The sequence below is a fragment of the Oncorhynchus gorbuscha genome, unplaced genomic scaffold (genome assembly GCF_021184085.1).
Source record: "Oncorhynchus gorbuscha isolate QuinsamMale2020 ecotype Even-year unplaced genomic scaffold, OgorEven_v1.0 Un_scaffold_609, whole genome shotgun sequence".
Lineage (NCBI taxonomy): Eukaryota > Metazoa > Chordata > Actinopteri > Salmoniformes > Salmonidae > Oncorhynchus > Oncorhynchus gorbuscha.
Window position 1 is genome coordinate 307,009 of NW_025745735.1, and position 12,288 is coordinate 319,296.

The window sequence follows — 12,288 nt, forward strand, 5'->3', positions numbered from 1 at the left end:
TAGCAAGGTAGTTAACCCCCAACAACTGCTCCCCAGGTGCCGATGATGTCGATTAAGGCAGACCCCGCACCTCTCAGATTCAGAGGGGTTAAGTTAAATGCAGAATACATATTTTGGTTACATGCATTCAGTTGTGCAACTTACTAGGTAACCCCTTTTCCCTATATATACCTCCAGGTTAGGTTTACCTCCAATGTACTCACATCCTACCTTGCCTTTGTCTGTACATTATGCCTTGAATCTATGCTATCGTGCCCAGAAACCTTCTCCTTTTACTCTCTGTTCCGAACGTGCCAGACGGCCAGTTCTTATAGCATTTAGCCGTACCCTTATCCTACTTCTCCTCTGTTCCTCTGGTGATGTAGAGGTTAATCCAGGTCATGCAGTGCCTAGCTCCACTCCCACTCCCCAGGTGCTCTCATTTGTTGACTTCTGTAATGATGCATGCCCCGTTCAAAAAATGTAGAACTAGGAATAGATATAGTCCTTGGTTCACTCCAGACCTGTCTGCCCTTGACCAGCACAAAAACATCCTGTGGCGTTCTGCATTAGCATCGAACAGCCCCAGTGATATGCAACTTTTCAGGGAAGTTAGGAACAAATATACACAGTCAGTTAGGAAAGCTAAGGCTAACTTTTTCAAGCAGAAATTTGCATCATGTATTACTAACTCAAAAAGTTCTGGGACACTATAAAGTCCATGGAGAATAAGAGCACCTCCTCCCAGCTGCCCACTGCTCTGAGGCTAGGAGACACTGTCACCACTGATAAATCCACTATAATTGAGAATTTCAATAAGCATTTCTCTACGGCTGGCCATGCTTTCCACCTGGCTACGCCTACCCCGATCAACTGCCCGGCACCCTCCACAGCAACCCGCCAAAGCCCCCACCATTTCTCCTTTACCCAAATCTAGATAGCTGATGTTCTGAAAGAGCTGCAAAATCTGGACCCCTACAAATCAGCCAGGCTAGACAATCTGGACCCTCTCTTTCTAAAAATGATATGCCGAAATTGTTGCAACCCCTATTACTAGCCTATTCAACCTCTCTTTCGTAACGTCTGAGATTCCCAAAGATTGGAATGCTGCCGCGGTCATCCCCCTCTTCAAAGGGGGTGACACTCTAGACCCAAACTGCTACACACCTACAGTGGAGAGAACAAGTATTTGATACACTGCCGATTTTGCAGGTTTTCCTACTTACAAAGCATGTAGCTGTCTGTCATTTTTTTCAAAGGTACACTTCAACTGTGAGAGACGGAATCTTGCCGACCATTTCGAATCCCACCGCACCTCCTCCGTTATGCAATCTGGTTTCAGAGCTGGTCATGGGTGCACCTCAGCCACGCTCAAGGTCCTAAACGACATCATAACCACCATCAATAAGAGACATTGCTGTGCAGCCGTATTCATCGACCTCGCCAAGGCTTTCGACTCAATCACCACATTCTTAATGGCAGACTCAACAGCCTTGCTTTCTCAAATGATTGCCTCGCCTGGTTTACCAACTACTTCTCTGATAGAGTTCAGTGTGTCAAATCGGAGGGCCTGTTGTCTGGACCTCTGGCAGCCTCTATGGGGGTGCCACAGGGTTCAATACTTGGGCCGACTCTCTTCTCTGTATACATCAATGATGTTGCTCTTGCTGCTGGTGATTCTCTGATACACCTCTAAGCAGACAACACCATTCTGTATACTTCTGACCCCTCTTTGGACACTGTGTTAACTAACCTCCAGATGAGCTTCAATGCCATACAATTCTACTTCCGTGGCCTCCAACTGCTCTTAAAAGCAAGTCAAACGAAATGCATGCTATTCAACTGATCACTGCCCGCACCTGCTCGCCCGTCCAGCATCACTACTTTGGACGGTTCTGACTTAGAATACGTGGACAACTACAAATATCTAGGTGTCTGTTTAGACTGTAAACTCTCCTTCCAGACTCACATTAAGCATCTCAAATCCTAAATTAAATCAGGAACTGGCTTCCTATATCGCAACAAAGCATCCTTCACTCATGCTGCCAAACATACCCTCGTAAAACTGACCATCCTACCGATCCTCGACTTCGGTGATGTAATCTATAAAATTGCCTCCAACACTCTATTCAACAAACTGGACGCAGTCTATCACAGTGCCATCCGTTTTGTCACCAAAGCTCCATACACTACCCACCATTGCGACCTGTACACTCTCGTTGGTTGGCCCTCGCTTCATACTCGTCGCCAAACCCACTGGCTACAGGTTATCTACAAGTCTCTGCTAGGTAAAACCCCACCTTATCTCAGCTCACTGGTCACCATAGCAGCACCCACTCGTAGCACGCGCTCCAGCAGGTATATCTCACTGGTCACCCCCTAAGCCAATTCTTCCTTTGGTTGTCTTTCCTTCCAGTTCTCTGCTGCCAATGACTGGAAGAAACTGCAAAAATCTCTGACGCTGGAGACTCATATCTCCCTCACTAGCTTTAAGCACCAGCTGTCAGGGCAGCTCACAGATCACTGCACCTGTACATAGTCCATCTGTAAACAGCCCATCTATCTACCTACCTCATCCCCATACTGTATTTATTTATTGCTCTTGCTCCTTTGCACCCCAGTATCTCTACTTGCACATTCATCTTCTGCACATCTACCATTCCTGTATTTTAATTGCTATACTGTAATTTCTTCACCACCATAGCCTATTTATTGCCTTAACTCCCTTATCTTACCTCATTTGCACTCACTGTATATAGACTTTTTGTTTTCTTTTGTTTTACTGTCTTATTGACTATGTTTTGTTTATTCCATGTGTAACTCTGTGTTGTTGTATGTGTCGAAATGCTGTGCTTTATCTTGGCCAGGTCGCAGTTGCAAATGAGAACTTGTTGTCAACTAGCCTACCTGTTTAAATAAAGGTGAAATAAATAAAAATATGTAGCTTAAATATGTAGCTTATTAAAATATATTTCTGCCCTGCTACAGCTGCCCCAGTCAACTGTAAGTTTTATGTTTATTATGAAGTGGAAATGTGTAGGAGCAACAATGGCTCAGCCACAAAGTTGTAGGCCACACAAGCTCACAGAACGGGACCGCTGAGTGCTGAAGCGCATAAAAATGGTTTGTCCTCAGTTGCAACACTCACTACAGAGTTCCAAACTGCCTCTGGAAGCAACGTCAGCACAATAACTATTCGTTGGAAGCTTCATGAAATGGGTTTCCATGGCTGAGCAGTAAGCCTAAGATCACCATGCTCAGTGCCAAGCATTGACTGGAGTGTTGTAAAGCTCGCCGCCATTGGACTCTGGAGAAATGTAAACGCGTTCTCTGGAGTGATGAATCACGCATCACCATCTGGCAGTACAACGGATGAATCTTGGTTTGGCGGATGCCAGGAGAACGCAACCTGCCTGAATGCATAGTGCCAACTGTAAACTTTGGTGGAGGAGGAATAATGGTCTGGAGCTGTTTTTCATGGTTCGGGCTGGGCCCCTTAGTTCCAGTCAGGAAAGTCACTAGGCCTATTTTTAAATATTCATTAGACCACCATAAATAAATAAATATATCAGTCATAATATTTTCTCTGTGATTTCTTTTTTTTCCGTCAACCGTTCCATCGCATCTTAAACTTCTTACTGGGCGTGCACTAGGACCTGGGGGAGGCTGCTGCTGCATGTGCTAGTGACTGTTAAGCCTACTTGTAGCTAACATTTTGGTTAACGTTGGCTACTTCTGTGGCTTGAGACTACTAGCTAACAGTAAACTGACAGGAAAAGGCTCTGACAGGATGAATTCATGCAGATAGGCTACGATGTGAATTTGTGGTAAGTTAGAACAGAGAATTCACTACTATAGACTTTTGTCATAATCAAAGCTTTGTTGACCAATACATTTTTATTTGAGGTTTCCTGTTACAGTGTAACAGATGTTGCGAGCTAGCTAACCATTCACGTTGTCTTTTAAATTCGACAAAAGTTATGTTGCGATATCTAATTAACGTTGTATTTAATGTGGTTTTGCAATCTGTGCCAGGCTATAAATTATGACGTAACATCATGCACATGTCTTTTCATACTCAATTGCTTTCATTCAGTAGGCCATTGCAAAACAATTATCAGTAGGTTGTGTAGAAAAGGTGACATAGTGTTGATCACAATGTCTTTGTATTATCCTCAATTTCTCAACTGTAGGCTAGCTAACAACTAACATTAGATGGATATACGGAAGTTCTTCAAGAGAGCCAGTGCCAGCAGCTCTGCCGAAGGCCAATCTGGCGAGAAAGGAAGATTTGACCAGTTCAAACAAACAAATTAAAACTTAAACTGATTAATCACCTATTAAGCCTTGAGTTATTGCAAATATGAGTTTAATAACAATACAAAAATGTCAAAACACAGACAAATGAGGGAAAGAAGCTGGAGGCTGACAGGGCTAAGAGAGCATGTCTGATGAAAGTTAGTGATAAAACAGTTGTTTAAGCTTTCAGTTAAGAGGGACAACAAACAGATCCAGGCAGGGAGGGACAAAAAAAACGATGCAGACAGGGAGGGACAAACAAACAGATCCAGAGAGGGACAAACAAACAGATCCAGAGAGGGAAGGACAACAAACAGATCCAGACAGGGAGGGACAACAAACAGATCCAGACGAGGGACAAAGAAACAGATCCAGAGAGAGAGGGACAAAGAAACAGATCCAGAGAGAGAGGGACAAAGAAACAGATCCAGAGAGGGAGGGACAACAAACCGATCCAGAGGGGGAGGGACAAAGAAACAGATCCAGAGAGAGAGTGACCACAAACCGAACCAGAGAGGGAGGGACCACAAACCGAACCAGAGAGGGAGGGACCACAAACCGAACCAGAGAGGGAGGGACCACAAACTGAACCAGAGAGGGAGGGACCACAAACCGATCCAGAGAGGGAGGGACCACAAACCGATCCAGAGAGGGAGGGACCACAAACCGATCCAGAGAGGGAGGGACAACAAACCGATCCAGAGAGGGAGGGACAACAAACCGATCCAGAGAGGGAGGGACAACGAAACCGATCCAGAGAGAGAGGGACAAAGGAACAGATCCAGAGAGAGAGGGACAAAGAAACAGATCCAGAGAGAGAGGGACAACAAACAGATCCAGAGAGGGAGGGACAAAGAAACAGATCCAGAGAGGGAGGGACCACAAACCGAACCAGAGAGGGAGGGACCACAAACCAAACCAGAGAGGGAGGGACCACAAACCGATCCAGAGAGGGAGGGACAACAAACCGATCCAGAGAGGGAGGGACAACAAACCGATCCAGAGAGGGAGGGACAACAAACCGATCCAGAGAGGGAGGGACAACAAACCGATCCAGAGAGGGAGGGACAACAAACCGATCCAGAGAGGGAGGGACAACAAACCGATCAGAGAGGGAGGGACAACAAACCGATCCAGAGAGGGAGGGACAACAAACCGATCCAGAGAGGGAGGGACAACAAACCGATCCAGAGAGGGAGGGACAACAAACCGATCCAGAGAGGGAGGGACAACAGAGAGGGAGGGAAACAAACCGATCCAGAGAGGGAGGGACAACAAACCGATCCAGAGAGGGAGGGACAACAAACCGATCCAGAGAGGGAGGGACAACAAACCGATCCAGAGAGGGAGGGGCAACAAACCGACCCAGAGAGGGAGGGACAACAAACCGATCCAGAGAGGGAGGGACAACAAACCGATCCAGAGAGGGAGGGACAACAAACCGATCCAGAGAGGGAGGGACAACAAGTCGAATTAGAGAGGGAGGGGCAACAAGTCGAATTAGAGAGGGAGGGGCAACAAACCGATCCAGAGAGGGAGGGACAACAAACCGATCCAGAGAGGGAGGGACAACAAACCGATCCAGAGAGGGAGGGACAACAAACCGATCCAGAGAGGGAGGGACAACAAACCGATCCAGAGAGGGAGGGACAACAAACCGATCCAGAGAGGGAGGGACAACAAACAGATCCAGAGAGGGAGGGACAACAAACAGATCCAGAGAGGGAGGGACAACAAACAGATCCAGAGAGGGAGGGACAACAAACAGATCCAGAGAGGGAGGGACAACAAACAGATCCAGAGAGGGATGGACAACAAATAGATCCAGAGAGGGAGGGACAACAAACAGATCCAGAGAGGGAGGGACAACAAACAGATCCAGAGAGGGAGGGACAACAAACAGATCCAGAGAGGGAGGGACAACAAACCGATCCAGAGAGGGATGGACAACAAATAGATCCAGAGAAAGAAAGTTATCAAGCTGCTGCAGCAACTCCTTCCAGAAATGAGAGCGATTTAGGTGAAAAAGACACGGGGCCCAGACAAGTGAAGCTGAATAGCTACCCACACAAAAGTTTAGGTAGAGTACTCTGTCCACAAAACACAGCTTTCTTTTTGAATTTCTTGGGGGCAAAACATTACATTTGACTCTCTTGTCGGTAATGGCTGCAAAAATGTGAAAAAAAGCTTTTTTATCTTTGGTGAACATGAGATGGTATAAACACACAGACAGTGTTGTGGCATGGCAAGCTACCAGGCAATAAGCATTAACGGGAACATTGCTCAGATTTTAACATCTGCCCATGCTATTGATGTTGCAGAGAGAAGGGAGTATCTGAGGAGAATTGTTGCGGTCACCTAAATGTTGGGAAGAATTTCTTTCCGTGCCAATGATGAATCTAGTGAAAGCATAAATAGAGTGATTTTTCTTGAGTGTATGGAGATTTTGAATGAGTTTGTCCCTTTCCTGCAAAGGTACAATAGTCCTGGACACTTTAACTGCAATTGTTGATTGTTTATCTGCCATTGGATCCCCCATGGCTGTTGGTCTGAGTGCAAAGTTTCATAAGTTCTACACCATGTATTTGCTACTGATGTTTCAGTGCCTTCTTTCTATAACTGAGGTATTACATAAATTCCTCCAGAAACAGACTGTAGACCTGGCTGAAGCTTGTTTTGGCAAACAAGCTGTATGTGACACACTGGTAGGCAAATGCACAGATGCATTTACAACAGAACTTTGACAGAACCAAAGCACTCTGTGAAATTCACAATATTCCAGAGGCAGATGCAACAAGAAAGCGCAAACAAAGGAAAATGGGAGATTTTATGGTGGAGACCTACTTGGGTTTAGGCACAGAATTGTCATGTTCCCAAACAATGAAAACAGAGTTGTTGCTCCCCTGCATGGACAAGATGGATTCTCAACTGTAGATGCAGGTCTGCTCAAAGGCATTCAAAAACTTCCTCGATACATAAAATAACTTGAGACATATTTTTCATAGGTCTAGATACACTACATGGTCAAAAGTATGTGGACACCTGCTTGTCGAACATCTCATTCCAAAATCATGGGCATTAATATGGAGTTGGCCCCCAGTTTGCTGCTATAACAGCTTCTACTCTTCAGGGAAGGCTTTCCATTTGCTTCCATTCAGCCACAAGAGCATTACTGAGGCCGGGCGCTGATGTTGGGCGATTAGGCCTGGCTCGCAGTCTGCGTTTTCAATTCATCAATTCATCAATTCATCCCTAAGGTGTCCGGGCTCTCTGCAGGCCTGTCAAGTTCTTCCACACCAATCTCGACAAAACATTTCCGTATGGATCTCGCTTTATGCATGGGAGCATTGTCATGCTGAAACAAGAAAGGGCCTTCCCCAAACTGTTGCCAGAAAGTTGGAAGCACAGAATCGTCTAGAATGTCATTGTATGCTGAAGCATTAAGATCCCCCTTCACTGAAACCAGGGACGTCACTAGAGATTCATGGATAGGGGGGCTAAGCCTCTTTTAGGGGGGTCTAGGCACTCTCCCCCAGGAATATTCTATCAAAATAAGGTTATTTTTGGTTGGCTAAAATTATAACCGTCTCATAGTTTCTGTGTGTAATGAACACGATGGGAGACAGAGAGCTGGTTTCAAGCGCAGGGCGCAGCAGGTGTTTATTGGTAAAGGACCACAGGAAGAGGCAGGTAGCTGGGTCCAGGGGCAGGCAGAAGGTCATACACAGGGGGTCCAAAAAGGCAACAGTACAAGCAGGGAAAAGGCTAGTAACATCATCTAGGAGATTAGGCAATAGGTTGATAACAGGAAATCCGATAGGGGAATAGGCAAAAGGCGTCGTTAGTGAGGCAGGCCAAAACTATCATACACGGGTGGATTAAATTAGGGGAGAGAGCGAGAGATGCAGGAGCAGTAGCAGCTGCTCACATGAATTGTGAGAGCAACGCGAATGATTTCATTCAGAGAAGGAAACATATCATCATCCAGGAGGTTATGCACAGCAAGCATATCTTTGGGAGGACAACCAGCCTCTCTTTTCCGGGAAAGAAAGTTTCTGGCCACCAACATCACTTGTCGAGTCTCAAGTCGAGTCTCAAGTCTTGTGAAACATTATTCCAGATTACTCCACTAAGCCACCATGAAGTTAGCTCTTAGCGGTATGATTGCTACATTTTCTCTTGCAGGAAGCGACATGGTTTACTCATTAAAGGGGAAAACAGTGACATTCAATTAGAGGCTGGTCTAGCTGCTTTAGCTGTGGTTTGGTCCTGTCACTATGTGGTAAATGCGTGAGTCACACAGTCCAAGCAGACGTTGCAGAGACTGTTGCCATTTTCACGTTAATGAATCCATCCCTCGGTCGGCATTTCTTGCATTTCATATCTTCTTTATCTTGATTTTTTTTCTCTGCCCTCCCTCCCGCTCACTTGCCAGAAGGGACTACTACTCTTACTCTTATTATCCGTAAGTGACGCCACCCTCCTACCGTTCCATTGTTTTGCTAATCGATTATTCACATGCTTGTGCTCTCTGGCTGCCAATGAAGGTTTTGTGGCCAAATAAAACTGTTGCTCTCTCTATCCCCCTCGTCCTCTCCTCTCCCACTCCCTCTATCTCTCTCTATGTGTTCGTAGGAAGCCAGTGAACATAAATAAGACACCCATAATGTACCGTCAGGAGAAGAGTCGCATGGGTTCGATGGAGCGCAGTTTCACTGACCAGAGTACCCTGCAGGAGGATGAGCGCATGGCCCTCTCTGCAGCACGCATGGCACACACCTGCAGCACGCGCAGTAAGACCCACATACACAGGCATAAGCACACACACACATACACACCTGCAGTATGTGCTTTCAAATAAAAACTTGACACCAGTAATCAAACTGATTCATTTGTGGAAAACCTGAGGTCTAAAGTTTTTCCCAAAATGCTCCCACAATATTGTGTGTGAACTTTATACCTCCCACAACATCCATTTAGTCTTAGAAAAGTTCCATATACCTCAGAAGCAGCTATACTCCCTGCAGCAGATCCACAGTCTTAAATAAGATAACGAGAAAAATAAAATTGCAAACAGATGTAAAGTGGAACATCTTCAGTCAAGAAAATGATTTGTGATTCTAGTCGTCTTCCTTCTCATCTCGATATCTTGAAATATGAATGTTCATAACAGAAAAGGAAAGAAATAATCTTGGTTTACATGTCCTGGGCTCAGTTGCATACAGTGGTTCGTCCTTTAAAAGTTGCAGCATACACCACGTGGTGCCGCAAAATTCTATGGCAAGTTATTTAACTTCTTGCGTCGAGCAATCCCGTATCCGGGAGCGTAATCATAGCCTCAAGCTCATTACCATAACGCAATGTTAACTATTCCTGAAAATCGCAAATGAAATGAAAGAAATATATTCACTCACAAGCTTAGCCTTTTGTTAACAACCCTGTCATCTCAGATTTTCAAAATATGCTTTTCAACCATAGCTACACAAGCATTTGTGCAAGAGTATTGATACATAGCATAGCATTAAGCCTAGCATTCAGCAGGCAACATTTTCACAAAAACAAGAAAAGCATTCAAATAAAATCATTTACCTTTGAAGAACTTCAGATGTTTTCAATAAGGAGACTCTCAGTTAGATAGCAAATGTTCAGTTTTTCAAAAAATATTATTTGTGTAGGAGAAATCGCTCCGTTTTGTTCATCACGTTTGGCTAAGAAAAAAACAGAAAATTCTGTCATTACAACGCCAAACTTTTTTCCAAATGAACTCCATAATATCGACAGAAACATGGCAAACGTTGTTTAGAATCAATCCTCAAGGTGTTTTTCACATATTTATTCGATGATAAATCATTCGTGGCAGTTTGGTTTCTCCTCTGAAGCAAATGGAAAAATACACGCAGCTGGAGATTACGCAATAATTTCGATGGAGGACACCAAGTGGGCACCTGGTAAATGTAGTCTCTTATGGTCAATCTTCCAATGATATGCCTACAAATATGTCACAATGCTGCAGACACCTTGGGGAAACGACAGAAAGTGTTGGCTCATTCCTGGCGCATTCACAGCCATATAAGGAGATATTGGAACACAGCACCTTCAAAATCTGGGGCATTTCCTGTTTGAAATGTCATCTTGGTTTCGCCTGTAGCATCAGTTCTGTGGCACTTACCGATAATATCCTTGCAGTTTTGGAAACGTCAGAGTGTTTTCTTTCCAAAGCTGTCAATTATATGCATAGTCGAGCATCTTTTCGTGACAAAATATCTTGTTTAAAATGGGAACGTTTTTTTATCCAAAAATTAAAAGAGCGCCCCCTATATCGAAGACGTTAAGTGCCATTAATGCTAGTTTGATCACCAAAGGGTATCTTTGAGAAGCATTTGATAGCCTTCAGTAGTGGCTGTACTAGATAATTTGAAACATTTTTTGTATAGTATATGAGACTGATTTTAAGAAATGTTGCTTTATAAATATTATGGAGTTTCTATTCCAAGAAAAATGAAAAACCCTGAGTTATTGTTAGGATGGAATGGAAAATATGGCACTGTACAACAGTGCTGGGCTATTTAGCTAAAGAATCCCTGTGTCGTACGGGGGAGACCGGGGTTCAATTCCTCGACTGGAACGAAGGAGTTGACTGTTTGTTCTTAATGGATTCCATATGTGTTATTTCATAGTTGTGATGTCTTCATATTGTTCTAACAATATAGTAAAAATTAAGAAAAACCATGGAATGAGTAGGTGTGTCCAAACTTTCGAGGCCATCAAGACGTTTTGGCTTGTAACGAATCTCTTCATTATCTGAGGAGGAGTAGGAAGGTTTGGACCAATATGCAGCGTGAAGTGTCCATGTTAATTTATTAGACTGAACACACAAAACAAAATAACAAAGTGAATGGAAGAAACAAAACAGTTCTGTCAGGTGAATACACAAAACAGAAAACAACTACCCACAAATCATAGTGGGACACAGGCTACTTAAGTATGGTTCTCAATCAGAGACAACGATTGGCAGCTGCCTCTGATTAGGAACCATACCAAGCCAAAAGCAGAAATACAAAACATAGAACAAAAACATTGAATGCCCACCCCAACTCACACCTTGACCAAACTAAAACAGAGACATAAAAAGGAACTAAGGTCAGGACGTGACATGGCTAGAGAAATTGATGATACTACCATGCAACAAATACAGTGGGGCAAAAAAGTATTTAGTCAGCCACCAATTGTGCAAGTTCTCCCACTTAAAAAGATAAGAGAGGCTTGTAATTTGCATCATAGGTACATTTCAACTATGACAGACAAAATGAGAAGAAAAAAATCCATAAAATCACATTGTAGGATTTTGAATGAATTTATTTGCAAATTATGGTGGAAAATAAGTATTTGGTCACCTAAAAAACAAGCAAGATTTCTGGCTCTCACAGACCTGTAACTTCTTCTTTAAGAGGCTCCTCTGTCCTCCACTCTTACCTGTATTAATGGCACCTGTTTGAACTTGTTATCAGTATAAAAGACACCTGTCCACAACCTCAAACAGTCACACTCCAAACTCCACTATGGCCAAGACCAAAGAGCTGTCAAAGGACACTAGAAACAAAATTGTAGACTTGCACCAGGCTGGGAAGACTGAGTCTGCAATAGGTAAGCAGCTTGGTTTGAATAAATCAACTGTGGGAGCAATTATTAGGAAATGGAAGACATACAAGACCACTGATAATCTCCCTCAATCTGAGGCTCCACGTAAGATCTCACCCCGTGGGGTCAAAATGATCACAAGAACGGTGAGCAAAAATCCCAGAACCACACGGGGAGACCAAGTGAATGACCTGCAGAGAGCTGGGACCAAAGTAACAAAGCCTACCATCAGTAACACATTACGCCGCCAGGGACTCAAATCCTGCAGTGTCAGACGTGTCCAGCCAGTACATGTCCAGGCCCATCTGAAGTTTGCTAGAGAGCATTTGGATGATCCAGAAGAAGATTGGGAGAATGTCATATGGTCAGATG

At 44.1% G+C, this 12,288-nt stretch overlaps 1 protein-coding gene across 6 annotated transcripts in view; it reads left to right on the top strand.

Annotated features, from left to right (window-relative positions):
• Nucleotides 1-12,288, top strand: part of LOC124019498 (receptor-type tyrosine-protein phosphatase U) — a 348,981-nt gene that overhangs the window by 249,752 nt on the left and 86,941 nt on the right. For 4 of the 6 annotated variants that reach the window (XM_046334848.1, XM_046334850.1, XM_046334849.1 and 1 more), the window contains exons 15-16: nt 8,714-8,743; nt 8,914-9,071. In XM_046334848.1, the coding sequence (XP_046190804.1) occupies nt 8,714-8,743; nt 8,914-9,071 (188 nt within the window). The remainder of the gene's footprint in view (nt 1-8,713; nt 8,744-8,913; nt 9,072-12,288) is intronic. The other 2 variants (XM_046334851.1, XM_046334853.1) reach the window with 1 other exon arrangement.